This window comes from Battus philenor, unplaced genomic scaffold (genome assembly GCF_028537555.1).
Source record: "Battus philenor isolate CCGP_79_NKW_IND1 unplaced genomic scaffold, ilBatPhil1.0.hap1 SCAF_21, whole genome shotgun sequence".
NCBI classification, from domain to species: Eukaryota; Metazoa; Arthropoda; class Insecta; order Lepidoptera; family Papilionidae; genus Battus; species Battus philenor.
This window is the reverse complement of record NW_027181684.1, coordinates 6,347,719-6,375,607: the sequence shown is the minus strand read 5'-3', so window position 1 is coordinate 6,375,607 and position 27,889 is coordinate 6,347,719. Positions and strand designations below refer to the sequence as shown.

The 27,889-nt window shown below is 33.5% G+C and overlaps 1 protein-coding gene across 2 annotated transcripts in view; it reads left to right on the top strand.

The window, feature by feature from the left end:
• Positions 1-27,889, top strand: part of Dhc64C (dynein heavy chain, cytoplasmic) — a 52,893-nt gene that overhangs the window by 2,429 nt on the left and 22,575 nt on the right. For both annotated transcript variants that reach the window (XM_068766782.1, XM_068766783.1), the window contains exons 7-56: positions 982-1,154; positions 1,290-1,410; positions 1,542-1,663; positions 2,051-2,192; positions 2,362-2,466; positions 3,199-3,304; positions 3,631-3,830; positions 3,919-4,054; positions 4,473-4,579; positions 4,681-4,844; positions 5,656-5,761; positions 6,162-6,317; positions 6,893-7,072; positions 7,203-7,346; positions 7,428-7,573; positions 7,902-8,051; positions 8,152-8,244; positions 10,176-10,390; positions 10,955-11,081; positions 11,381-11,483; positions 11,710-11,932; positions 12,295-12,442; positions 12,576-12,681; positions 13,045-13,254; positions 13,579-13,725; positions 13,893-14,065; positions 14,367-14,534; positions 14,808-14,973; positions 15,191-15,376; positions 15,522-15,704; positions 16,199-16,321; positions 16,868-17,027; positions 17,437-17,570; positions 18,096-18,219; positions 18,329-18,569; positions 18,879-18,993; positions 19,304-19,499; positions 20,058-20,146; positions 21,870-21,979; positions 22,494-22,619; positions 23,191-23,368; positions 23,536-23,645; positions 23,874-23,991; positions 24,420-24,704; positions 24,779-24,868; positions 25,400-25,559; positions 25,802-25,989; positions 26,347-26,473; positions 26,691-26,839; positions 27,271-27,464. In XM_068766782.1, the coding sequence (XP_068622883.1) occupies positions 982-1,154; positions 1,290-1,410; positions 1,542-1,663; positions 2,051-2,192; positions 2,362-2,466; positions 3,199-3,304; positions 3,631-3,830; positions 3,919-4,054; positions 4,473-4,579; positions 4,681-4,844; positions 5,656-5,761; positions 6,162-6,317; positions 6,893-7,072; positions 7,203-7,346; positions 7,428-7,573; positions 7,902-8,051; positions 8,152-8,244; positions 10,176-10,390; positions 10,955-11,081; positions 11,381-11,483; positions 11,710-11,932; positions 12,295-12,442; positions 12,576-12,681; positions 13,045-13,254; positions 13,579-13,725; positions 13,893-14,065; positions 14,367-14,534; positions 14,808-14,973; positions 15,191-15,376; positions 15,522-15,704; positions 16,199-16,321; positions 16,868-17,027; positions 17,437-17,570; positions 18,096-18,219; positions 18,329-18,569; positions 18,879-18,993; positions 19,304-19,499; positions 20,058-20,146; positions 21,870-21,979; positions 22,494-22,619; positions 23,191-23,368; positions 23,536-23,645; positions 23,874-23,991; positions 24,420-24,704; positions 24,779-24,868; positions 25,400-25,559; positions 25,802-25,989; positions 26,347-26,473; positions 26,691-26,839; positions 27,271-27,464 (7,523 nt within the window). The remainder of the gene's footprint in view (positions 1-981; positions 1,155-1,289; positions 1,411-1,541; positions 1,664-2,050; positions 2,193-2,361; positions 2,467-3,198; positions 3,305-3,630; positions 3,831-3,918; positions 4,055-4,472; positions 4,580-4,680; positions 4,845-5,655; positions 5,762-6,161; positions 6,318-6,892; positions 7,073-7,202; positions 7,347-7,427; positions 7,574-7,901; positions 8,052-8,151; positions 8,245-10,175; positions 10,391-10,954; positions 11,082-11,380; positions 11,484-11,709; positions 11,933-12,294; positions 12,443-12,575; positions 12,682-13,044; positions 13,255-13,578; positions 13,726-13,892; positions 14,066-14,366; positions 14,535-14,807; positions 14,974-15,190; positions 15,377-15,521; positions 15,705-16,198; positions 16,322-16,867; positions 17,028-17,436; positions 17,571-18,095; positions 18,220-18,328; positions 18,570-18,878; positions 18,994-19,303; positions 19,500-20,057; positions 20,147-21,869; positions 21,980-22,493; positions 22,620-23,190; positions 23,369-23,535; positions 23,646-23,873; positions 23,992-24,419; positions 24,705-24,778; positions 24,869-25,399; positions 25,560-25,801; positions 25,990-26,346; positions 26,474-26,690; positions 26,840-27,270; positions 27,465-27,889) is intronic.

The following is a 27,889-nucleotide window of genomic DNA, read 5'->3' as shown; positions in this document are numbered from 1 at the left end:
CTTCGGATCTCCTCAATTCTGACTCGATTTCGCAACGAAATTCCCTTCATAGCCCTCTCTTTTGCTCTTTTCGTGACTTTAAGCCTTCTTAAGGCCCGTCTTAAGTGACCACGTCTCAGATCCGTGTCATCACGGGCAATACACATTGGTTAAAGTTAGATTCGGCGAGTGATCACTTTCTCGTAGTTGGACTTACCAAGCTGGACGTTTTGTCCCAGGTATATGTAATTGTCTACAAATTCTAACGTAGCGCCGCCGACAACTACTTGATTACGCACAGCATGGATATTTGACATCACTTTCATCTTATCCATGTTTCAGGCCTATTTGTCCAGAGGCTACTGAGATCATCGAGCATTGTACTCAGATCCTCCATGGTCTCATCCATTACGACTATAACATCGGCAAACCGAAAGTCGCCGTATATGTTGATGCCGAACCCCCTCCAGTCCATGAGCTTGAATACATCTTCCAGTGTAGCGATGTACAGTTTCGGAGAGATAATGTCTCCCTGTTTAACACGCTGCAACTGGATTGGTTTCAAGCTCTAGTTCGGTAGCCAGACTGACATTTGTTTTCATACAAGCAGTTCAACATCTGGTTGTACTGATAGCCGATCAGGCACCTTTTGAGGGACTGCAGCACAGCCCAAGTCTTGATAGCATCGAAGACTTTCTCATAACCCTCAAATGCCAAACATAATAGACGTTTATACTGTTGTCTTCTGTATAATCTGCCGCAGAGTATACATTTACATTATTTATGTATACATTTATTAAACTTGCGTGCAAGACTCGTAATGACCCTCGAGAATAACATCAGTAGACATGGTACAGAAGTAAGAGGGGTCTGTAATTCTTCAGCGGGGTATTATCACCTTGGTGATGGTGTTAGTTTATTACTGTTATTATTTTGTTGTAGTTATGATGTAACAATGCTTTTTAAATCTTCATTAATACATCTTATTTCTTTTCTTTATAGGTTGCCTTAACATTGGACATCTTAAAGTATGGCAAACGTTTTCATGCTACAGTGTCATTTGACACAGATACAGGTTTGAAACAGGCACTGGCCACTGTGTCCGATTATAATCCGCTAATGAAAGATTTTCCTATTAATGATCTGCTTAGTGCTACAGAACTGGAAAGAATCAGGTATAAATTTTATTTTTACAGTAAACCATTTAACAAAATATTTAAAAAATATATATTTTATTCTTCAATAATTGAGATTTGTGATTAAAACCACTTATACAAGAGATAATTTTTCTATTGGATTTGTTTTATAAGGATGGCAGTTCAACAAATTTTCGCGCATCTCCGTAAAATTCGTTCCACCAAATATCCCATCCAGCGAGGTCTGAGACTTGTAGAAGCTATTTCTCGAGACTTGGGACAACAACTATTGAAGGTTTGTATATGATGTAAATCAATCCTTATGCTATGAAACTATCATAGTTGCTTATAATAAAAGGATTTTATTTACATTATTTACACATATAGATGTAACAAGAAATAAGTAGATTCTTAAAAATTTAACAGGTTCTTGGTACGCGACGTTTGATGCACATTCCATTTGAAGACTTTGAACGCGTCATGACGCAGTGCTTTGAAGTTTTCTCCTGTTGGGATGATGAATATGAAAAACTTCAAGGCCTATTGCGGTATGATTAATGTATTATCATGGATATAAATAATTTATGTTTGAGCCTAAGACTTGAATTATCATAAGAAAATTTAGCTTCAATAATGGATGTTTGTTTTAACATTCTCGGGCGCTCGTGTGTTAAATTTCTATATGGGTATATAGAAATATATACTGGTATATATATACTGGTGACAGCTCTGGCCAAGGTTCTCTCATGGGAGCCCTGAGCCTAATCATTACAAGGAGCGTCCGCCGAAGCGATCTAAGAGCTCAGAGGCCTCCAAAAAGAGATCTTAAACAAATAGGATTTACAAATGCAGCTTAAGAAACAGAAAAAGTCTGGTCTAAAAAATGAAATAAAATGTAGTTTTCTTAAGAAGTAAAACTAAAAAAAATGTTATAGAGACATAGTGAAAAAGAAGCGGGATGAACACCTCAAGATGGTTTGGCGTGTGTCGCCATCACACAAGCGGCTGCAGGCTCGTATGGAGCACATGCGTCGCTTCCGTCGCCACCACGAACAACTGCGCACTGTTATGCTCAGGGTAAAAATTCATGTTAACAATCAATGTCACATTACAGAGTATCACATTTTTTACAATGTAAATATTTTCGTTCCAATTATCATTCTTAAAATACTATATATATCTATTTAAACGAAATAAATTATGGTATATTATACAAGCAAGCTATTAACATATTCTACAAATTAAGGTTTTACGGCCACGTGCAACAGTGAATACTGAACAAGCTGGAGGAGAAGTGACTCAGCCCCTCTCGTTGCCTATGGATGCTGCAGATGCCAATGCAATTGCCGAGGTATGGATATATGATTAAGATCTATTCTTAATTTTTTAAAAAATAATTTAGTTCTGAAAATAAAACATTGCGGTTGAAATAAATATTGCCATGAACGTTATATTTTTAGAGTACTTAACATTATTTGTGATAATTGCCATGAGAAGACAAAAATCACCTTAAAAAATGTTTTTATGCCATGTAGCAGCGCGCTTACTCAAACGCCATTTTCTTTATATTATTATATAATCTTGAGACATTTTTCTGTTGCGGGGCAACAAAATGGTTATGCCGTACTCCTAGCTGAAAACCCACGGTCTTCTTTCGACGTCTGCTTTTAAACTACAGGAACAATTTGTCACAATACCATAGTTTCAAAGTGATGGGCCTTTTGCCTTAACTCGGCATAAAACTGGAGTTCCTTTTTAGTCTTATCCATATAAGGTTAGGGATTCTCTCTGAATCTACTGTCAAAGTCAATGTTATGGGTGTTGAAGAAAAGTATGGTGTATCTTCCGACATCCAGGTCTCCAGTTGCAGATGATGGCTCTGATGATTCTCTCGTTATCTCTCTTAACATTTAAATGCCTTAGCCTACAATTTCATTTTGCTGACCATTTTAATATGGCCAAACTACACTTATGGTTTACCTGATACTTAAAGCTTTTGTTTGGATAACCCTTGCATTTTTTTTTCTTTATTTCTACCATCAATTAGTAGCTGACCATAGTTTCCTTGGTATGATTATTATAGGTTAACTTGGCATATGAAAATGTAAAGGAAGTGGATTGCTTGGACATTTCACGAGAAGGATGTGACGCTTGGGAGGCAGCTGTTCGTCGATACGAAGACAGAATTGGTAAATAGATTATTCTATAGTAATAATTTCAATGATTCCTGTATAAATTTTTAACTATGCAAGGGGTAGAGAAAGGTTTTAAGAAAATTAGCTTAAAATTAAGAAAACAGATTGTAGATTCAGCTCATAGTTGTACTTTGTGTAATTTTGACACTGACTTAATTGACGTAATTGTGTTAATTTTTTTTTATTGAAATGTATCATTTTTTATTTATAAGTTACTTTTATATTTTGGCGGATTGTTAAATAAGTCCTCTCCACTACCTAAAACTTATATTTTTTAAAATTGATATTATTGAAAATAAAATTTCAATAATTGTATATAGATCGCGTAGAGACCCGCATCACTGCCCACCTTCGCGACCAGTTGGGCACCGCTAAGAACGCAAACGAAATGTTTCGCATATTTTCACGTTTTAACGCGTTGTTCGTGCGACCACATATCCGCGGCGCTATTCGCGAGTACCAGACCCAACTCATTCAACGCGTTAAGGACGATATTGAAGCTTTACATGAAAAATTCAAGGTTAGTTATAACAAAAACATACACGACACTTATTTAGTTTATAATGCATTATTCTAACAGTTTCAATACCAAATTTTCGTAACAACAGGTCCAATACCCTCAATCAAAATGCAGTCGCTTATCCTTGGTACGCGATTTGCCTCCGGTAGCTGGCTCTATCATCTGGGCTAAGCAAATAGATCATCAACTTACTGCCTACTTGAAGCGAGTTGAAGATGTCCTTGGTATGTATAATAAAATAATTACATGATGATAATATATTTGTCAGTATGTACTAAAACCAGTGAAGTGTGGTAGGAACGATCTAAGTATGCGTTTATGTATGAAAAAAGGTCAGTTTACTATTATATATGCCGTTTATGCACGGTGCAGATGCTTTCTTTTGTTAGTCGTTGTCTGTCTTACAACTTAGCGTGTTTTGTTTAGACTTTTTTTATAACTGTGGTAAACAAATGTTGTGGAACCAAAAATAAATATCATTGATTATAATATAAAAACAATAAATATTTTTTTATTATGAGAAGAATAAAATTGTTACTAAAAGTTTGCAATTTTGAAACAAAGCGCTATATAATTTTGTCAAATGAAATAGTTTAATTAGTATGTGTAGTATGTTTATTTATATTATTAACATATTTTTAGGTAAAGGATGGGAAAACCATATTGAAGGTCAAAAGTTGAAGGCTGACGGTGACAGTTTTCGTCTTAAATTAGACACACAAGAAGTATTTGACGATTGGGCTCGCAAGGTATGTGCATATATATTACAGTATCAATCGCATTTTCAAATTTTATCAATTAAGTTTTAATGTTATAACAATTTATGTTTTAATTTAATTGTATGTGTCAGGTGCAGCAACGCAATCTCGGCGTGTCTGGTAGAATATTCGCTATAGAGTCCGTGCGCGCTCGTTCCAGCAAGAGCGGTACAATTCTGAAACTCAAAGTGAATTTCTTGCCCGAAATTATCACCTTATACAAAGAAGTGCGAAACTTAAAGAACCTTGGGTTTAGGTACACCATTTATAATATTTTTCTAACAAATATGAGTATAGTGTAATATGAGCCTTGGATGAGTCTTTTTGTGTAGGCATTTATAAGCAACATGTTTATTGATAAAAAAAATCGTTGGATTGAGTTTGTACCTAAAAATGTACAATTTATTTATTAGTTAGTAATATACCGTTAAGAATACGTTCACATGCAAATGTCATTTGTATGTTGCGGACACATCTTGATTTTTTTCCCTTTGACTTGCCATGTCTTTTGACTGATTTTCATTTAACATATACGTTTGTGATTGCCTCCAAAAATCACTGACCATCGAAAAAATCGACGTCAAAGGCATTAGAACAGCATTATTCATCCTAACGATGATACTAAAAAGTAAAGTATTACTTGCACGCCTTTTAAAAAGTAGCTGCATTTCATCTTTGTAATTACATTTCGTTGTAATTGTTGAAGCCTTTCACTTTTAGAAACGCCTCTTTTTTTCGCCGCTTATAAGAATAGTTCGCACTAAATAATAAACAAAAATATTTATTTACGTGAACGGAAAATTTCATATAGAGCAAATAACGTATAAGTTATGGTGGATTTATAAATCTTTTCATACTAAAACTTTAAGCGTATGGTACAAATATTTTTCTGTGGGTGTGTTAGTTTTGCAAGAAAAGTTAGACACCTCCATCATGTCCCATAATCACTGTTGTCACGACAAATATTAAATTTTTTCTGAACTAAGCTTATAGAATTCAACAAAAATTATAAATTTTCTTTGTTACATACTCGTTCATAATTTATTATATATATATAACAATTTCAGAGTACCATTGGCTATAGTCAACAAGGCACATCAAGCAAACCAACTGTATCCATACGCAATATCGCTCATCGAAAGCGTTCGTACCTACGAACGCACCTTGGAGAAGGTTTGTACCATATTATTTTTCACAAAAACACTGCATTATTTAAGCACAGGAAAGAAATATGGCACATATTGCGCCTATACAGGCATCGATCACATTCATTATAATAAATAAACAAAAAAACTAGAATGAATTTACTAACACATGCATTTGTATTTATGCAGCTGAATAATAGGACCCATACAAAGGTAGTTTGAATATTGAATGCATGCTTGTATATAAGATAGTGATAGTTTTTGGCTTGTTATGAACATACTGTAGCACTATATTACTTTCACATGAATTGCTTCAAAACTGACGTAAGTTGTTCTCTTTGCATTTATTTTATTGTGAAATGCTGCTTAAAATAGACTGGCTATTTTTAAAATTGCATTTATTGCAATTTAATACTTAATTTTTATAGATACGTGATAAAGCCTCAATTATACCGCTGGTGGCTGGACTCCGCCGAGATGTATTGAACCAAGTTTCTGAGGGTATGGCTCTTGTATGGGAGTCATTTAAACTGGACCCATATGTGCAGAAGCTAAGTGAAGTAGTGCTCCTGTTCCAAGAGAAGGTACTAATTATTTTTAAAATAATAAGAAATCTTATCATTAACATATATATTTCGATATAAAGATATAAAACTAACATTAATTTCTTTTAAAAGATTGATTGATATATAGAGATTAATTAAATATTAAAAGAGTAGTAGTAAATATACTACAAGTCTGGCTCAAGAGCAGAAAAAACAGGTTTTGTTAAGAACCATCAGTCCCCTGCCACTCAATCTGTGAAAACTGTAAATATAACTAAGGCGTACAAACTACTAGCATTTAGTTTGTATATCTATAACCAAAAGAAAAACTTAAAAAAATCTTCCCTTTGATCTTAAGCCGTTTACAGAAAGAAAGAAAGCTGGCAGCCGGCACCGATCTGCCAGCTCCGTCCGCTTTCCGATAGGTCCGGCGCTTATCGGCGCTGGTTTTATGCTTTGTATAGAAACTCGCAGTATACCAGCGCAGATTACTCTCACTGGAAGTTCAGTGCCGACTGTCAACTTTCTTTCTGTATATGGCTGGCAAAAGACAATTCTAATAATCAGCAGTTGCCTTTGGTATTACCTTAACTATTTATGATTTCAATTTATAGGTTGAAGATCTACTGGCTGTAGAAGAACAGATATCAGTGGACACTCGTTCGCTGGAGACCTGTCCATACTCTGCGCAAAGTCTTGCAGATATTTTGAGTCGCCTTCAACGCGCTATTGATGATCTCTCACTGCGACAGTACAGTAACCTACATTTGTGGGTGCAACGTCTTGATGAAGAGGTATAAATTTGAGCTTTTTTTATTTATTTTAGAATGTTTTATTAGAAATAAGCCATAAATTTTAAGGATTTTTACCACTGTCGTGTAATACTTACTACTAAATTTTGCCGATTATACTCTGTTAATAAAGGTGGAGAAGAAGTTAGCGGCGCGTTTACAAGCCGGCATTGAAGCTTGGACTGCGGCTTTACTAGGAAAGGCAAATGAACTAGACTTATCAATGGATACCTACTCACCAGCTGAACCTACTCATAAACCCGGTGGAGAACCCCAGGTAATATAGGCTCAATTAGTACTTATTACATCATAGACACTTAATTATGGGCAATGTACTCATAATTTATTCCTCCAATAGATCGCAAGAGTGGTACATGAGGTACGCATCACCAACCAGCAGATGTACCTATTCCCGTCGCTGGAAGAGGCGCGTTTCCAACTCATGCGCCAAATGTTCGCTTGGCAAGCCATTGTTACAAGCCTGCATCGATTACAGAGCACTAGGTTAGTTTCTCTTTTTTATTTAAAACTTATAACTGCTTTTGTTTATAACAAAATTACAATAAAACATGAATACAAGAAGAAAGAAATCACATACACAAATACATGATTACGCGATTAATTTCATATACTATTTTCAAGAGATTTATTAAGCGCAGGTTTTGCCAAACGACATATTATTCTATTTCAGAGTATGTTCATAATAAAGATGTTTAGAAATGAATTGTTCTAATTTTAAGGGAATTTGAACGATAATCGTCAGAATAAAATTAATAAACGATTATAATAATCGTAAATAATAAAGCTATTTTGGCTTTGAATTTGTTTACAGATATCAAGTAGGAGTTGCACGCGCCCAAACAGTGACATACAGAAACTTGCTGACTAAATTACCCAATGGCTCATCGCCCTTGGAGAACGCATATGATGCCATTGAACAAAAGATATCGCAAGTTCGCGAATACGTCGATGAGTGGCTACGGTACGTGGCTTTATATGAACATTTGATGTTTATTAAAACTACATAACTATTGAATTTTAAACAAGACATAATTAATTATTATACTTATTAAATTTTACAGTTATCAAGCGTTGTGGGATCTCCAACCGGAAACATTGTATGGCCGCCTAGGAGAGGATATTACCTTGTGGATCAAATGTCTTAATGATATCAAGTATGTTTATTTTTTTACTTTACTACAACATCAATTTATGCATGTTAAATACAGGATAATAAAACATTTTTCTTATACTTTGTTCTAGTTGTAGACTTAATTAACCATTTTTAACCATTTGTTTTTTTTTTGTGACATGGGGTCACATTGAATAAATTGCATACATAAAAAATACTGTTGTAAAGATTTCACGAATTCAGTGGCGTAGTTTGAGACATCAATATTTTAATATTATATATACTCCTAACCAAACAACTAAGAAGTAAATAGAAATATGATTTTGTATGTTTAAAATTACTACCTACTCTAGCCATAAATTCTGTTACTATTTACATACATTTTAAAAAATTGTTAATTTGAATTTCGAACATTAGGCTTCTACGATAAAAAATAGATTTCTTTCCCGCGATAATCGTATATTTTTTGTTTAGAAATTATTTGTTTTTAAAATGGATAGGGCACTAAAGAGAATAAGATTGCAGTAACTGCACTTTACAAAGTAGGTAAGGAGCCAGCCGATATTTCTGATACATTGAAAAAGCTAGGGATTAGCCGAATGTTTGTTTGTCGTACCATTCAAAGGAATACTGAAACCATGTCTGTTGATGACCGTGAGAGATCCGACCGACCGCGGAGATTCGAACCAACCAGGCCGTTAATGCAGTCAAGAATAGATTTCAAGAGTCGAAATCAAATAAGGAAGCAGAAAATCCTTTCCAGAGAAATGAAAATCCCACCAAAGACACTTTCTCAGATTATCAAACAAAACTTAGGTCTAAGGGCTTACCAGAGATACACAGGACATACCCTAAATCAGGCACTAAATAAAACAAAAGAGAGTCGAAAGATGAAAAAGCGGTTACTTTGATAAGCGGACGAAAAACAGAAAAATTATTTTTATCAATGAAAAAAAATTTACAATCATGGAGCACTACAACAAACAAAATGATCGAGTTCTAAAGAAGCTTCCGAGGTAGTGCCCAAAGTTCAGCGAAGTCATCATCCAGCATACGTCAAGGTTTGGTGGGCTGTCTCCTACCAAGGAGTTACTATACTCCATATTTTCGAAAAAGGAGTGAAAACTTCTGCCAAAGTGTATCAAAACGGCGTGTTAGAAGCGTTAGTTAAACCTCTCAACAACAATTTATTCAATAAAGAAGTGTGGACATTCCAACATGATTCTGCCCCGGGTCATAAGGCGCGCACTACCCAAATTTGGCTTGAGCAAAATATTCCAGACTTCATAAAGACCGATGATTGGCCTTCGGCTAGTCCGGACTTAAACCCTTTGGACTATAAATTGTGGTCTGTGTTAGAAGACATGGTCTGATATAAGCGTCACCCAAATATTAGGTCGCTCAAGAAATCTTTAGAGGCAGCAGTAACCAAGTTTCCAATGGAAACCGTTCGTAAATCCATCAACACATGGCCCGGCCGCTTAAAATCCTGCGTTAAAGCTAAGGGTGGACACTTTAAATTACTAGTTTACGTTAACATATCTTTTTCACTCTACTTAATCACTTATGAAACTCTATAATTTTTTTTAATTATCTGATGTTTTCTTTACAGAACTTATGGCTAGACTAGGTATATTCTTAAAAACAAAGAAATTACTTTTGTATTGTATTTTATAGGTGTTTTCAGGTCCTAGACACTGTATGGCATATATAGGCCTCACCCAAAGATATCTATGGGGATATATACAATAATCGCCACGATTGGCACTATTAGAAATAAATTATAGTTCTTTAGTTGTCATTACAAACTATTACTTGCATTTAGGACGACTATTATAAAAATATTTTAATAATAGAAAATATATATTACTACACTCATCAGCTTCAATACAATCGACAATATTTTTTATTAAAGTATATAGTATACTTTTACATTCAATTTATTTAGCTAATTATAATATTTGTTTCTATCAGAAAATCTCGAACTACCTTCGACACTTCGGACACACGTCGCGAGTATGGACCTGTTGTAATTGACTTTGCGCGCGTACAAAGCAAAGTAGCGCTGAAGTACGACGCATGGCATAAGGAGGTCCTGGGCAAATTCGGAGCGTTGCTGGGCGGCGAAATGGTTCAATTCCACGCACGCCTCGCCAAATCACGTGGACAGCTTGAGCAACAGACCATTGGTATACTCTTCGTTAATATTTATACCTTAAAATAATTGTATTTTGAATATTATATGCTTTATTCGTGCTAACTGCTACAAAGAATATACGACTACGCTAGTGAAATCATTATTTTAAAAATGTCTTTAATTATAATTCAATGATAGATATTTTATACTTGAAAGTGATTTATAGAAATAAGTGTTTCTTTAACAGGCCTATTGTTTGTAAATATTCCCACTATTTATAAACATCTAGTAAAAGTTAATTAATAACATAACCATGCACAAGTGAATATATATGTTTTTTATAATGTATAGTGGATGTATTTCTTGTTCAGTTGATTCTACACTGTGAACAATTAGATAATCTAATCTAACCCCTTATTACATTTAGCATTCTTCAACAAGTGACAGTCAAACACACTAAGCTTAAAAACACTTTATAAACAGTGTTAATTTATTAATTATTATTCAAATAAATTCCTATTATTACATTTTATTATGATAATGATTGTTTCTATATTTAGTCACTTTTTGTATAAGCTCTTTTAAATAATTGGTTTTTTTTTTTCGGGTATATCAGAGGCAGCATCTACCAGCGATGCCGTATCGCTAATTACCTACGTTCAACAACTAAAACGAGAGGTACTGGCGTGGGAGAAACAAGTCGATACTTACAAAGAAGCACAACGAATCCTGGAACGCCAAAGGTTAATGAAGTTCTTTTTTTAATATTGATTGAGAAATTATACCTACATTCAAAACATCTATACAAAAATCGTCTATAAAGAAAATACTAATATAATCACAATTAGAATTCATGTTCTCTAGAAATTTTTGTAAATTATTTTTGAGAGATATTTTAATGTTGTAAAGTTAGCTATGATTGCCCTTTTCTACTAAGCAGAACCAATGGTACTAAACCTATTTACTGATTATGAAAGTTGCAATGATGTTGCAAATCATAATTGAGGTTTCAAGAATATGCTGTTAAATCGTTACATTACAGATTCCAGTTCCCAGCTCAATGGTTGCATGTGGATAATATTGAAGGAGAGTGGAGTGCTTTCAATGAAATTATGCGTAGAAAAGATTCTTCAATTCAAACGCAAGTATGTATTTTAAATGATACTTAATAACCTAGTTATGTCAACCCACAAAGTAGACTGTATGCACACAACTTGCAACCAATCTCATTAGAAATTTATTGAGAAGAGCTATGGTGTAGAGAACTAATGAAATTCGTTGGATGTCGTACAGCTGAAATAAAGATGATAATTTACTCTTTAAAATTCTTATTATTGAATGAAATATTTACATCTGAAACAACAATTTTAGGTGGCATCACTCCAACAAAAGATCGTAGCGGAAGACAAAGCTGTTGAGAGTCGTACTCTGGAATTCCTGACTGAATGGGAGAGAAACAAACCTACAGACGGATCCACTAGACCGGAAGATGCCTTAGCTCGCTTACAGGTGATGGAGACTCGATACACCAAGCTCAAGGATGAAAGAGATAATGTCGCGAAGGCTAAAGAGGCGCTTGAATTACATGATACTGGTTAGTAAAATTAAATTTATTATCAATCATCAGTTTAATATCAACTCAAAAAAAACAGTTTTATAAAATAATAATACCAAGCACAATAATTAATTTTGTTTTTTTTTTTTTTTTAAAGAACTAGAGTTGATTTTTTGAGATTTGTAACTTCTCTATGTATGACTTCAAAATTCGGTAACGAATTTTAGTGTCAATTAACATATTTTATTTCAGACGTTTTAGTAATTTTTTTCTGTGTGCACAGTACACTACTCGTAAACCTTTTAATGCATTTGTGCATTACACATACATTACAATTGTGCATTTACATGTAATTTAATATTATTGAATTTTACTTTAAAAACTCGTTACGATTTGAACAGGTAGTTCAGTGAACAATGAACGAATGACTGTGGTAATGGAGGAACTTCAAGATCTACGCGGCGTATGGTCATCACTCAGCAAGATATGGACCCAGATAGATGATATTAGAGAGAAACCTTGGCTCTCTGTTCAGCCTAGGAAATTAAGGTAACCCACTGCTGCATACAAACCCAACTTTTCTAGCAATTAATATAATTTTAAGGCCATTCCGAAAATTCTACTTTCAATTAAAATATAATAAATGGTTCGAGATTTCACAATTTTTTTGTATAATTTTTAGGCAACAATTGGAAGCTATGTTAAATGAGCTCAAAGAACTACCAGCCCGATTGCGCATGTATGACAGCTATGAATATGTCCGAAAACTTCTGCAGTCCTACACTAAGGTTAGAACATTTCAATTTATTCTATTTTAGCCTGTTAATTTATATAATAATTTTGTTTTAAAAAATTCTAATCTCGACCGTAGTTATCTTCATAATTTTGTTTCCATCTTAATTATAGTACAAAGGTTTAATTAATTTTACATGTGTCACGTCCAAGGATAAGACTATATTTTACTATATGTAAATTTAAGATAAAATCTGCTGGTGAACATTAGATAAATTATTATTCATTAATAACAGTATGATAAAGTGTCAATATATATGTATGTGAAATGTACACTTCCACATTTATTTTTACTGTATGTTCGTACATCCTTGAATTAATATATGTATGTATATATTAACTAAAACATTTATTCTCAGGTTAACATGTTAATAGTAGAATTGAAATCGGATGCTCTAAAAGAACGTCACTGGCGGCAGCTTTGTCGTGCCTTGCGAGTAGAGTGGGCTCTCTCAGAGTTGACTCTGGGTCAGGTGTGGGATGCGGATTTACTACATAATGAACACACAGTTAAAGATGTCGTGTCCGTGGCGCAAGGTGAAATGGCGCTTGAAGAATTTTTGAAACAGGTTAGGTCCAAAATTTTTCAATGTTAAGGCGCTATAAGTTGATAGGCTGATGTCAAGTGTTCTTATAAGTTATCGTTGATAACTCCAAACAATGAAAATAGATACATATATATATATGTGTGTGTGTGTGTGTGTAATAACATACTCATTATAAAAAAGCATGTTTATTTAAAAAGACATATTTTTTTAACATTTTTGAGTGGCTCTAAGGGTAGTAATTACACATTGGTTTAATGTCTATACTCCAAAATGAATCTGAAATATTGTATTCAATACTTAACGACAAACTGTACTATTTAAGTGACTTCTATGAAAATATTACAGGTGCGGGAGTCATGGCAGAGTTATGAACTAGATTTGATCAATTATCAAAACAAATGCAAGATCATTCGAGGTTGGGATGACTTGTTTAATAAAGTTAAAGAGCACATTAACAGCGTAGCTGCCATGAAGCTTTCGCCTTATTACAAGGTAAGACAAAGCAACTGATCAAAATTTATTAACCAGTTATATTAACTGATTCATTTTTTGTTTAACCTAACATAAATGAATAATTAAGACAGCCTGCAGTGAGTTAAACCATCACTCACTACTTTATGGTATGATAAATAATGAAATTTAATTTTATTATTCAACAGGTGTTTGAAGAGGAAGCATTGACTTGGGAAGAAAAATTGAACCGCATTAACGCCTTATTCGATGTTTGGATCGATGTACAGCGACGCTGGGTGTATTTGGAAGGCATCTTCAGTGGCTCTGCTGACATTAAAACCTTATTGCCTGTAGAAACCAGTCGTTTCCAAAGCATCAGGTAAAAGTTGTTTTTTAATTCATTTGGTACCTTTATTAATATTATTTAAATCTATCTATCATTAGAAAATCTGTGTTCCTTCTCCAGCATCTCAGAGGCATTGCTTCACACTGTTAATATTAATCAAAATAATTAAAAAATTTTAAACTTATTTTTAATTGAATTACAAACAAAAACTATGTATTTTGCTATCTTAATATTTTTTTTCTTAACATTTCACAAAAGAATAATATATATATTTGTTGTGATTTTTATTGTTTCTTTTGTGATAAGTATTAACAACATATCTTGTAATTTCTAGTTCTGAATTTCTTGGTCTCATGAAGAAGGTCAGCAAGTCACCGATGGTAATGGATGTGCTTAATATTCCGGGAGTGCAAAGGTCACTAGAACGCTTGGCAGACCTGCTTGGAAAGATTCAGAAGGCATTGGGTGAATACCTGGAGCGAGAGAGAAGCAGCTTCCCACGGTAAATAATTTTCTTGCATCAATCTATGAGGAACAGCAAACACATGTCATTTCATTACAATAACATTGATGTTATTTTATTTAATACCTTTACAATTTAATATGTACGACTTGTAGCTACTAGGCTTGCATTATAATGATTTTATTGCCCTATTTTTGTATTTATTTATGAATTATATTATGTCATTGCATACATTGCATTTCTATCATCTTACTTTTTCTGTGTTGCAATAAAAATAACTACATTTACACACAAATTTACAAATTTATTCAGATTCTACTTTGTGGGCGACGAGGATTTATTGGAGATAATCGGCAACAGTAAGAATATTGCAAGACTACAGAAGCACTTCAAAAAAATGTTTGCTGGCGTCGCTGCAATCATTCTTAATGAAGATAACACTGTTATTAATGGAATTGCTTCTCGAGAAGGCGAAGAGGTGATTATAACAGAAAAATTTTAGCATTGTAATTTCAAAAAAATTTGGGGTCTTATTTCATTAAAATATTGTTTTGGGCTTCATAGCTCTAGTTAAATTTCTACCAAACTAACTTTAACCTGTCAACTCTCCTTGCATATTATTTGTACTTTTAATTATATTTTTATACTATTTTAAGCATACATTAGAATGGTGCTATAACATCTATTTATTTTAGGTGTACTTCACATCCCCAGTATCAACCATAGAAAATCCTAAAATTAATTCATGGTTATCAATGGTAGAGCGAGAGATGCGCGTAACTCTCGCGTGCCGACTTAAAGATGCAGTTTTTGATGTAAAACAATTTAAGGACGGGAATGTAGACCCACAGAAATTCATTGAATGGTGTGACAAATATCAGGTAACTTATTTTAACAAAATTTCAATAGCAAATTGGAAATTAATTATATGTTTTTTTTCTATTTATAAAATATCATTACCACTGGTAATGATAATATGATCATTACCACTGGTAATGATAATAAATAATAAAAAAATTTTTTTAGGCACAAATTGTCGTCCTAGCCGCTCAAATTTTATGGTCAGAAGACGTTGAAAACGCGCTTGCAAATGGCGGTGGTGATGGTCTGAAGCAAGTTCTAGCACATGTAGAAAACATGCTAAATGTTCTCGCCGATTCTGTTCTGCAGGAACAACCACCACTTAGGAGAAGGAAACTTGAACATCTGGTGTGTACAATATTATATTTAAAACCAATTTATCTCTGCTCTTATTTGTCGTGAAAAAATTATGATGATGTTAATGATGATAATAATAATAAATATGAGTTCTCGTATTACATATTGTCTCATTCTTGACTTTCTTTAAATTACAAAATTCGCCTTGTATCAAGTATATAGTAAATATCATAACTCAGTGAAACTCAGAAACTGAGTATTTAGGTAACTAAAATCGCTCCAAAAATATTAAATTTCAAAATAGAGATATACAAGAATTAAAAATGCTCAATTCCTACACAAGCTGTGTTTATATATATTAGGCAGAATAAGATAGACGTCCATCCACAAGGTGGATAGATGTTCTTGTCAAGGTCGGCTAAAGACCCTGGATGCAGCCCGCTTGCAACCGTTGCGATAGGAAATCCAGGGGTAGGCCTTTATCCAGCAGTGAACGCCCTACAGCAAAAATTATTATGATATTATTCTTTTTGTCCTATCCATAGATAAACGAGTTCGTACACAAACGTACCGTTACTCGCCGCCTCATCGCCTCTGATGTGAACAGTCCGCGTTCCTTCGAATGGCTATGTGAAATGAGATTCTACTTCGATCCAAGAAACAATGATGTGAGTACTTATTATACAGTTGCCTTTAATATTATTCATTTATATCTATTTACACATATTGTCAAAATAAATTGTTATATTTTTTGGCAATATGTATAAATAAAATAAGAAATTAATATTTTTACATATGTCAAAAAAGATTTTTCATGTTTACTAAGCATTTTTGGTTAACTAGATAATTTCAAAAATATAATGACTTAACAATCATATGGAAGCATTGAAACCCAATAGACAAATGTTAATTATTAAAAAATAATAAGCATAGATTGAATATTTGCATGTATATTTATCTATTTTGCAGGGAGTGTTAGTTTATTATGAAAATACTATTAAAAGTCTTCCTGCTTGTGCGAATCATACGTTAAATTACCTGCTTGTGTGCAGATGCATTCAACTGGACAAAAATTTCTTTTGTTAATTTATCTATTAGAACCTCATTGAAGCCATATACATAATTTTCTATCTTCATGCAAATATGCATTCTGTCTGTTTTATCGCGCCAACGAATAATTCCGCCATATAATGATGTAATTCTTTTTTCCTCAGGTATTACAACAGCTAACAATTCACATGGCGAATGCCAAGTTCCTTTATGGATTCGAGTACCTAGGTGTGCAGGACCGCTTAGTGCAAACGCCACTCACCGACCGTTGTTACCTAACCATGACGCAGGCGTTGGAAGCCCGCCTCGGAGGATCTCCGTTCGGTAAATATATTTAAAAAACATAATTTTTCAATTTCCTATAACATGTATCACTATAAAAAGATCCAGATAAAAATAAGAGAGAAGCTGTCCATCTTCTGCTTCACGAACCTAATGAATAACCTTTCAATCTTTCTTTTATCATACAACCTTTCTATATATATGTATATATATATATATAGTAATGCTGATTAATACTGATGAAATCAAGAATCTATACATAAGCTACATCATTAAGCTAAGTTGATGTTATATAGGTGAGCTTAAAAATAGCCCATACCTTTAACCTCAAGCAATACCGGAATCCGAAACTACGCCAAATTTTATTGTGTAACACTTAAGTTGTTACAAAGGTAATGCCATTTAAAAGTTTTAAAACCATTTGTGGATTCAATTTATTGTGTTTTTTCAGGACCGGCGGGTACTGGAAAGACCGAATCTGTTAAGGCTCTAGGAAATCAGTTGGGACGTTTTGTGCTGGTGTTCAACTGTGATGAGACATTTGACTTCCAAGCTATGGGAAGAATCTTCGTAGGGCTTTGCCAGGTGAAGCACATTGAAAATTATTTGATAATTCATTTAAGTTCATTTGCACAATTAATTTTTTTCATTTGGGTGTAAATTTTGCTTAAATTCAAGTTAGTGTTCGCTTATTACGGAATGCACTTTCGTATATCTCCCGGGAAAGATGCAAATTACTAGTGACGCAGACTGGTGTGTAGGAAATAAAACCCTTGTTAAAAATAATTACTTTTGTTTATTTCTAAAAAAACTTACAGTAAACGTACATACTAATCTCAGATTTCTGTATATAAGTAAAAATATTTTCATTATTTGTTTTAATTTAAATTAAAGGGATCTGTTATGACAAATTTCTGATAGAAACAGTATTGGAAATTGGAATAACTTTACTTAAGGAAAATTACGCTTGCGTTTTTATCACGACAATTTCATTAAATTTGTATTATGCAAAAGCAACCAAATTTTTTAAAACCAAAGTCAATGAGAAACCTAAATTATATTGTAATAAACTTTATTATTTATATATATACATTTTATTGTTGATAATAGGTTGGCGCTTGGGGTTGCTTTGACGAGTTCAATCGTCTAGAAGAGAGAATGTTGTCAGCCGTGTCTCAACAAGTTCAGACCATACAGGAGGCGTTGAAGAGCCACCAAGAAGGTGATAATACAGGTACATACAAAAGAAACACCAGATAGTATTAACTACTAATCTTGTCTGCATTAATCAAAAAGATTGCAAATTTTAACATATGTGAATGCAAATTTTTATTTTCTTCCAGCCAAATCAATCACTGTAGAACTGGTTGGTAAACAAGTTCGTGTAAGTCAAGACATGGCAATTTTCATCACCATGAACCCAGGGTATGCTGGTCGCTCCAACCTGCCTGACAATCTTAAAAAACTATTCCGTAGCTTGGCAATGACCACGCCTGATAGACAACTCATCGCCGAGGTTATGCTCTTTAGCCAAGGTTTTAGGACCGCTGAGAAACTGGCCTGCAAAATTGTACCATTTTTCAAGTAAGTCAGTGTTAAATAATTTTTTTTACCAATCCTTCTGCATTTTATGTGAACTAAACATTTGGTAAAACATGCATGGCATGCATGCTTAAGTGTACCTATACAGTATGAAAAAAAACTTATGAAAGAGAAATTACTTATGAACAACATACAAACACCATAGTTAGTTATACTAACGATTTTCTTACATTTTGCTCAATCTTCAAAGGCTGAAATGGCTTTATGAATTATGGTCCTAACAGTAAACAAAATTGAGGCATTCATCATGCACCTAAATAATTTAATACTAATTGTTAATCAATGTTTCAGACTGTGTGATGAACAATTATCAAATCAATCACATTACGACTTTGGTTTGCGTGCTCTAAAATCTGTACTGGTATCAGCGGGTAACGTGAAGCGCGATCGGATTCAGAAGATCAAGGTATTTAATTAACCTTATAAGTTCTTTTAAATCGCTACAGCCTAGCAGTTCTCGCGGTTTTAAATTATCCAAAGTCAAAATATCTTTAACAATACAATTATTTAAAATTGTAAGCTTAAAGTTAAGTTTACATTCGTAATGCACCACCTACAAAATCAAAAAAACATCTAATTTCTTTTCCAATAAAAAACGCTCTACACGCTGATGGATAATGATTAAAATCTTCATGGCCATTAAGTCTAAACACTAGGTTTTTAATCATTTCGAAGTAGACAAATACTATTTTTCTACAACAATTTTACCTTTTCAGGAGAACCTAGTAGAGCGGGGCAATGAAGTACCCGATGAAGCTTCTATCGCAGAATCTCTACCTGAGCAGGATATCCTAATACAATCGGTGTGCGAGACCATGGTGCCTAAATTGGTAGCTGAAGATATCCCACTACTGTTCTCATTGCTAAACGATGTGTTCCCTAACGTCGGCTATACTAGAGCTGAAATGACAGGTAAAAGCTAATATGTTAGAAATTATTTGTCATGCCACCAGGGTATGATTTTACTTTGCCCAATTTATGCCACTTTGTAATTTAAAAATACAGTAGTAGCATAAATTTAAAATATGGGTAAAATAACAAATTATAATTGTTAAATATAAATGCATAAAAAAATTATAAAAAGGTACCCATAGTGTATTTTCCGTTCAGTTTTCATTAAAATGCACAACTTATCCCTTTGGTTAGTCATAAAACGTAAGGGTGCGTTTACGTTAGTAACAAATATCAGTCGAAGAAGAAATACAATAAGATCATACTAATAATTTAAAAACTTTGAGACTGACTTTTATTCGGATATTGATGAACTTTTGAATAATACCATATTTATTAATTACATTTATAGAATATTCACTCTCTTAATAAATTAACGTATTAAAACATATTTACAACTGTTAATGCTTAATAATCTTATCTCTCTTTCACTTAATAATAAATGTGCCGATGATAATAGAGTGAAAATTTGTGTATAATGTAAACGACACCTACTTAATAATCAATTTAACTTGTCAGGATTGAAGAATGAAATACGCGCAGTTTGTGCTGAGGAATTTCTGGTTTGTGGAGAAGGAGATGAACAAGGCTCAACTTGGATGGACAAGGTTTGTGCTTAACCTTCTACATATATTTAAAAAAAAGGGATATTATAACCAATAAAAATTGTTTACATCATTATCGGTGCTACATAATAACCATCAAAAGCACATTTTATTTTTATTTATTAGAATTATTCATTTACATTTACCATTCTAATCATAAAAACTAGGTGATGGCGATAAACATTATAATGTTTTATAATAATTAACCGATTTACATTTATTTAACTCATTGATTAATATAACTAATTTTTTAATATATTTTTGCTTATCATTGCTATAAACTATGTTTTATTGTGATTCAAAAAAAAAAATTTTTATAAGTTTAGACATGAAAATTTAAATATTAGTAAATGATTTTGAGTTAAAAGATGATATAGTCAATAATAACATAGTTTTGGCATGCACGGATATGTTATCTGAAAGCGTGTGTGAATGAATATGCGTTTCCATGCTAACCCGCTAACTACAATAGAGGAGGAACGCGTCGTCCCGCGCCCAGCACAGCACGTGGATCGAGAAGGTCAGTGGCCACTCGCGACGCGGGGAAGTACTAACGATGTTCCCGGAGGAAAAATATAAATGTATTCTTTCAGATTTAACCTATTTGCATCATATGCGTAAATACGATACGCGTTTTCCTGGTCATTATCACCGAATACGCGCCAACTACATTCAGCGTTGTAATGTTTGAAACATACTCCATAAGATCAGAAACGAGCACTATTACTGAGAACAGTCACATTTGTTGGATGACCTAAAAGAAAAAGAGGGCAATTATAGTTATAGGCTATAGGGCACAAAAATACTAATGTTTTAGAAATATACATTTTAATTATAAACAATTCACTTAAATTCGATGATATGGACCTTTTTTCATATTTTCATATGATGCAAAAGGGTTATACCATTAACTGATCTTATTAACCTATCACATGTTTTTATAAACATATTTTATTTTTCCTCATGAAAACATCATTAGGTATCATCATCACCAGTCTGTTGGTGATGAAAAGGGGCTACCTTTCATTAGCTTATTTCGGTCCGGGTGTTTGTTCCTATGTTAATGTATTTCTTTTTTGTGCACTCTCGTTGTTTATTTTAACTTTTCAAACTGCCATTCCAGCAAACGACCGCTTATTTTATAATAAAATGCATCCTCTACACAATACAGCACTCTTCACTACTATCAACATTTTCATTCTTTAATACTTGGTTCTATAAGGCCATAATTGCAACAATATTTTGTTGCTTACACCATTTTAGCCTGTATGTAAATTGATAACAATGTGTAGTCAAAAAGTAATACTACATTGCAGTATATTCCGTCATATATCCACTATTTAAATTAAAACAAATTTAAAAACTTTATAATACAATGTATATATTATTAATATTACTTAATATAATACAGTGTATATTTAGTGGTCTGTCTGTCATGATTTTGAAAATTTTAAGGAACATGCCTCCCTTCTAAATCAAAACTAACTGGTAATAACAATTTAAAAAATCATACTACAACGAACTACGCACATTCTTTTTAGAATTATTTACATTTTATGAGACGGTCCGAAATTTTAGCTTTGTTTTGTTTTCTGATCTATTTATTACATATTTCTTTTATGTCTGTATGGTATTTGTCCTTTTTCCACTCAGCTATTCTGTTTTTAATCTTTTTAGAATACTATCAGAAGTTTCTTAATTAACATCAATTAAAAATGCAATACAGGTGCTGCAGTTATACCAGATCTGTAAACTCAACCATGGTCTAATGATGGTTGGTCCTTCTGGTAGCGGAAAGTCTACCGCTTGGCGTGTGCTTCTGAAAGCACTAGAAAGGTATTATGACATTTTTATTTTATTCTTCGTCACTGACAAAAAAATATTACACGATATTTCCGTTCGTTATTATAAAATTTAAAAAAAAACTTAGGAATGTGGTTAGTACTCGGACTTTACTATAATTACCTATCTTTATTAGAAGCTCTGTTTTGTTCTAATATATATTTGATACTTATTTTGATTTGATACGTATTTCAACTTCTTATGTGTATAAAAATTTTGATATAAATAGATAACAGCCAACAAAACATACCAGAGAACATGAATTTGTTGACTGATACTATCATAAGGTTATATAAAATTCAATGTTTTAGTGTCGTTGTCATTAATACGCACATACACTAAAACCAAATCTGTTGCATTATTAACAATTTCATTAGCTTCTAAGACCCGAGAATAGCAGACCTGTTGAAGTTTGAACATATTAAAATTCATAAAATCTTAGATGTTTGCAAGATTATATTCTTTTATGATTAATAAACGTCAATTAAACTTATTGATTTGCTCATAGATTTGAAGGTGTAGAAGGTGTTGCGCACGTAATTGATCCAAAAGCAATGTCCAAGGAGACCCTGTATGGTGTATTAGATCCCAATACCCGTGAATGGACTGACGGGTTATTCACTCATATTTTAAGGTATGTTATCAACTATTTACTATTTTTTTCTACCAATATTTCCCAAAGCTTTTTTATTGGACTCCCAGGGTTCCACTACAGAGCCGACGGGGTCTACCGTGGCAAACTAATAGGTGATTAACATTTATAAGCGGAGAGTCCACGAAAATTTATCTTCTTGCGATATTGAAAATCTAAAATGTTGACTTGTCCTCACCTATAAATGTAGGCAGATAATATTTTAAGAAGCTCAGCCGTTCTTCGTAAAAACTTGCATATTCTATGTTCTGTACAATGTGCCGAGTCTTGCAATACTCCGTCGTCATCATTAACCCACATCTGATCTAATCCTCACCTTTTTATCGAGTTTTGACAAAATGGTAGAAAAGTAGCCAGAAAGGGAGGTCCACCAGAACCAACAAAATGAAAGTGCTCTATGAGAAGGTTTGGAAACCTCCGATTTAAAACCTTAGAAACTGTTAGACTGGTCATAAAGATTCATTTATACTTAATTCTACCATTTTGTTAGTCACTTCACGTAAAATTAGCTGTTATAATTACGAAATATTTTAAAAATGTATATAATCCGTAGAAAAATCATCGACAATGTACGCGGTGAAATCAACAAACGTCAGTGGATAATATTCGACGGCGACGTGGACCCCGAGTGGGTGGAGAACCTAAACTCCGTGCTTGACGACAACAAGCTTCTAACATTGCCCAATGGCGAGCGGTTGTCTTTGCCCCCCAACGTACGCGTTATGTTCGAGGTATGTTCAAAATATTCAAATTTAATATGCTAACATATAATCAAAGGTTAATTTCAACATATTTTTTGTAAATTACTATTATAAAATAACTACATATATACAATGCCATGTAATCTCAATTTTTATTATGCGAATACCTATTTATTATTTCATTACTATGTCTTCAGGTGCAAGACCTAAAATATGCAACTTTAGCTACAGTATCACGGTGCGGTATGGTTTGGTTCTCTCAGGATGTACTCACAACAGAAATGATTTTCGAGAATTATTTATTGAGGTAAAAAAGAAATATTTATATTTACCTTATCCAGAACTTTTTATGAAGTTACGTAAACTCAAAACTTTTTAACAGCTGTTACTTAATATAATGTTAATCAAAAGATAAAGTACGTGACAACTAGTAACAGGTAGATGTCAACTTCACAAAATATTTTGTCTGGTTTGCACTAAATAAAAATATTTTTTCAAGAATGTAATGTCACTTGAATTTTATTATTTTTTTTAGATTAAGGAATATTCCATTAGAAGATGGCGAAGAAGATTCTTTCAGTATTGTAATGGCTGCTCCAACAGCTGGAGGCGATCAGAATGCCACAGAGAATATACTGTCCCCTGGTCTACAGGTACGATTTATTTATTAACAGATACTTGAGCATTTTAAGATATATGCTCTTACTGCCGAAATATAAAAAATGTCAATACCGACGTAGCTGGCTGGCGGGCGGTGCACTTTCATGCACGACAACCACTGCATGTGCGGAGGTGGCTAGATATTGGTCCTTTCTTATTTAGGATGGACTTCCGCAATGTAACGCCTGATTCCATTAAATACTTTTAGTGAATTAAAATGCCTAATACATCGGTAATTACCCTTTTGGATACAAAATTTTTAAATTAAAATATCACATGTCAGTTCAGGAAATGTTAAAAATAAATTACCCTATTTTCTTCTTAATTTTGTTAATGTCAGTGGCAATGTAAGTAAAATTAAATCAAGTTATTAGAGAATACAAAGAACTGTTGTTACATTATGTGTTCATATTTATTACAGACCCAGCGAGATGTGGCTGCAATATTGCAGCCGCTATTCTACGGCGACGGTCTCGTTGTGAAATGTCTCGAGCGCGCTGTCTCGCTCGAGCACATCATGGACTTCACTCGGCATCGCGCGCTTTCGTCCTTACACTCCATGCTTAACCGCGGTGTCAGGAACATCCTCGCCTATAACCGACAACATCCGGACTTCCCTATAACTAACGATCAATTGGAAGCCTATGTACCGAAATGGCTTGTTTATTCTTTGCTGTGGTCCTTTGCCGGCGATGCTAAATTGAAGGTATGTTATCGTGAAATCCCTACATTCAAATATAATAAAATTTTTAATACAAAAATATTGAATATTGTTTACAGGATCGTAATGAGTTAGGCGATTTCATAAGGTCAGCTAGCACCATGGTTTTGCCAAATTGCGGTGCAAATCAGCATATCATTGATTTTGAGGTTAGTTGAATTTATTAATCTGCAAGTCTATGTTAAATCATAAAACAGACATTATAATAGACAAATATGATTAGTGATTGTCAACAGTTGTAAAGATGTACATTTACATGTGGTAAATACAGTATGACTTATGCCACAGAAACATGGTTTCTCACTTCGAGCCATATTGGCAAGCTCAAAGAGCTATGGAGAAAGCTATCTGGTGATTTGTCTACAAGGTCGAAACAGAAATTATGAGGTCTGTAAACAAACAAAGTAACACACAGCAAACATAACACAACATAGTGTGCAGAATGGCTGCTATAGATCTATGGTTCTGGAATAGAAACTAAGGACCTGCAAGCATATCATAGGACAACCACTCACTAGGTAGACCGCCTGGTTAAGATTGTCGGAAGATGTCCGACACGACACGATGACCGAGGTCCTTTGAACCGTTCCTGTTAGAAATATAACTAACAGCCCTATACACGCAGTGAAAGTCCTGTGGCTGAAATTATGTTGAAATACCATACAACAATCTTTTTTCAGGTATCTATAACAGGAGAATGGGTGCCGTGGTCGGCCAAAGTACCTCAAATTGAAGTGGAAACCCATAAGGTGGCTGCTCCTGATGTCGTTGTACCTACACTGGATACTGTACGACATGAAGCTTTACTCTACACATGGTTGGCAGAACACAAACCACTTGGTAAGTATTGCGTTGTCGGGAATAAAATCTTGAATAAGGAAAAAAAGACGACACACAAGTGTTATAAGACATTGTGAATTATTCAATGGTAAAGTATCTACGAAACGTCTACAACAAACTTACAATACAACTAAAAATATGCTCCTCATTTAATTTACGAATCTGTATAGGTACCATACAAAAATGGTGCACAACAGTTCAGATGAACTAAAATATGTTTTTTCTGTTTTTTTTTTCTACAGTGTTATGTGGTCCTCCTGGGTCCGGAAAGACTATGACCTTATTCTCGGCGCTTCGAGCCTTGCCCGATATGGAAGTCGTTGGTCTCAATTTCTCATCAGCGACAACGCCCGAGTTACTGCTCAAGACATTTGACCACTATTGTGAATACCGCAAAACACCAAATGGTGTTGTGTTAGCTCCAGTACAGGTAATATTATTAGTTGTAACATGAATTACTAATTGAGTGTTAAATTAAAGGGATATCTATTATTAAATATATTTAATAAGTTTTTTTAACAAATGTTTTACTTTTAAATCATGAAATAACTTAAATAATCTTCTTTGCTGTGTACATTACATTTGAGTCTAAATAATTTTAAAAAATATTGCTTCAATATCGGAAATACACTATCTTGATAAGTTGATATCATAGTGCGTGTGGTTTTGGTACCTAATATATCTTTACATAAAATGTGATATAAATTATATTTTTAAAAAGTCTTGTTTACCATTTGAAGCAAGCAGTTTCTTTTAGATCAGTGTTATACTACTTCTTTATTTACAGCTTGGCAAATGGCTAGTATTATTCTGTGACGAAATCAACTTGCCAGACATGGACCAATACGGTACTCAGCGAGTTATCTCCTTCTTGCGTCAGCTTCTTGAACATAAGGGCTTTTACAGAGCAAGCGGTGGGTAAAAATCTGAAATTATTCACGAATCAGTTAAATAATTATGTAACTAGTTTTAAATGAACATTTCTGAACTAATCAGTAGCGTTAAAATATAAAAAAATCTTGGCCAGAGTTTTGCTTAAATTAGAGATATACAATGCTAAATGAGTTTATAATTCTTTAATATTTTATTTTCATGATGTATTTATGAAATATTTTTTGAATTATCCACCAGATCACTCGTGGGTACATTTGGAGCGCATACAATTTGTTGGCGCTTGCAATCCACCTACCGATCCTGGCCGTAAACCGCTGTCTCATCGTTTACTCCGACACGTGCCTGTCATTTACGTTGATTATCCAGGAGAGACATCGCTTGAGCAGGTAAAATATTACAAATAATACTTTTGCAGTTTTCTTTAAATCTTATACAGAAGCAATAACTTTGTTTTGTTGCTCAATATAAATGCATTAAATTTTAACAGTATTTCTTATTTTTTTTAAATAAATTATATTGTTTCGAAATCTGTCTACATTTACCATGAATTCAAAGATTCCTTTATTTTTGGTAATTTTTACCATATTGGCATTCCTCGTCGGTAAAAAGTCGGTATTTTACCTTGTGTGTTACTAAAAACAAAAAGCTAACGCCCCCTAGACACATAATAGAAATATATAATTAGCTGCTAGTATTATTGATAGATAGGTGTGTGGCGATTTTGAGCTGTGCTTTTAGTACTAGTTTAACACATACAGAAGAATATGATTTTAAACATATGTTAATAATTATTAAAAAAAATCTTGATTGCTTTTAGATTTATGGCACCTTTACACGTGCAATGCTTCGTATGCAACCATCTTTACGTGGATATGCGGAACCTCTTACTCAAGCTATGGTTCGCCTTTACCTGGCCTCCCAAGAGCGCTTCACACAAGACATGCAGCCCCACTATGTCTACTCGCCGCGTGAAATGACACGTTGGGTCCGCGGCATCTGCGAGGCCATCAGGTAATGCACTTAATTCAGTGGAACAACAATTTAACATGTTAAGACGATGTACGAACCATTCTTCGTATGTCTCTAACTTATCCACTAACTAGAAGCTAATGTAATATAAAATGTATTGATGTGATTATGAGTTGTTGTTGAAATTGACAGTAGTATGAATTATTTATTAAAAAGATTTAGTCCGGAAATGTACAACTTATCTCATTTATGAAATTTGTTTTCATTGTGACTATGTGGCAATCTACGTATGTTAAGGAAATAATGCAACTGATAGTGTTTCATGGTAAAAAAGACAACAAGATCATTTGTCCGTTTCACTTGCTTATAGAAGTGCCTTTAAAAGAGTGTTTTATCTAACTATACAATAATACTGAATCTGAGAGCTGCCACAAAGTATATTTTAATGATGGCATAGATAATTAAAG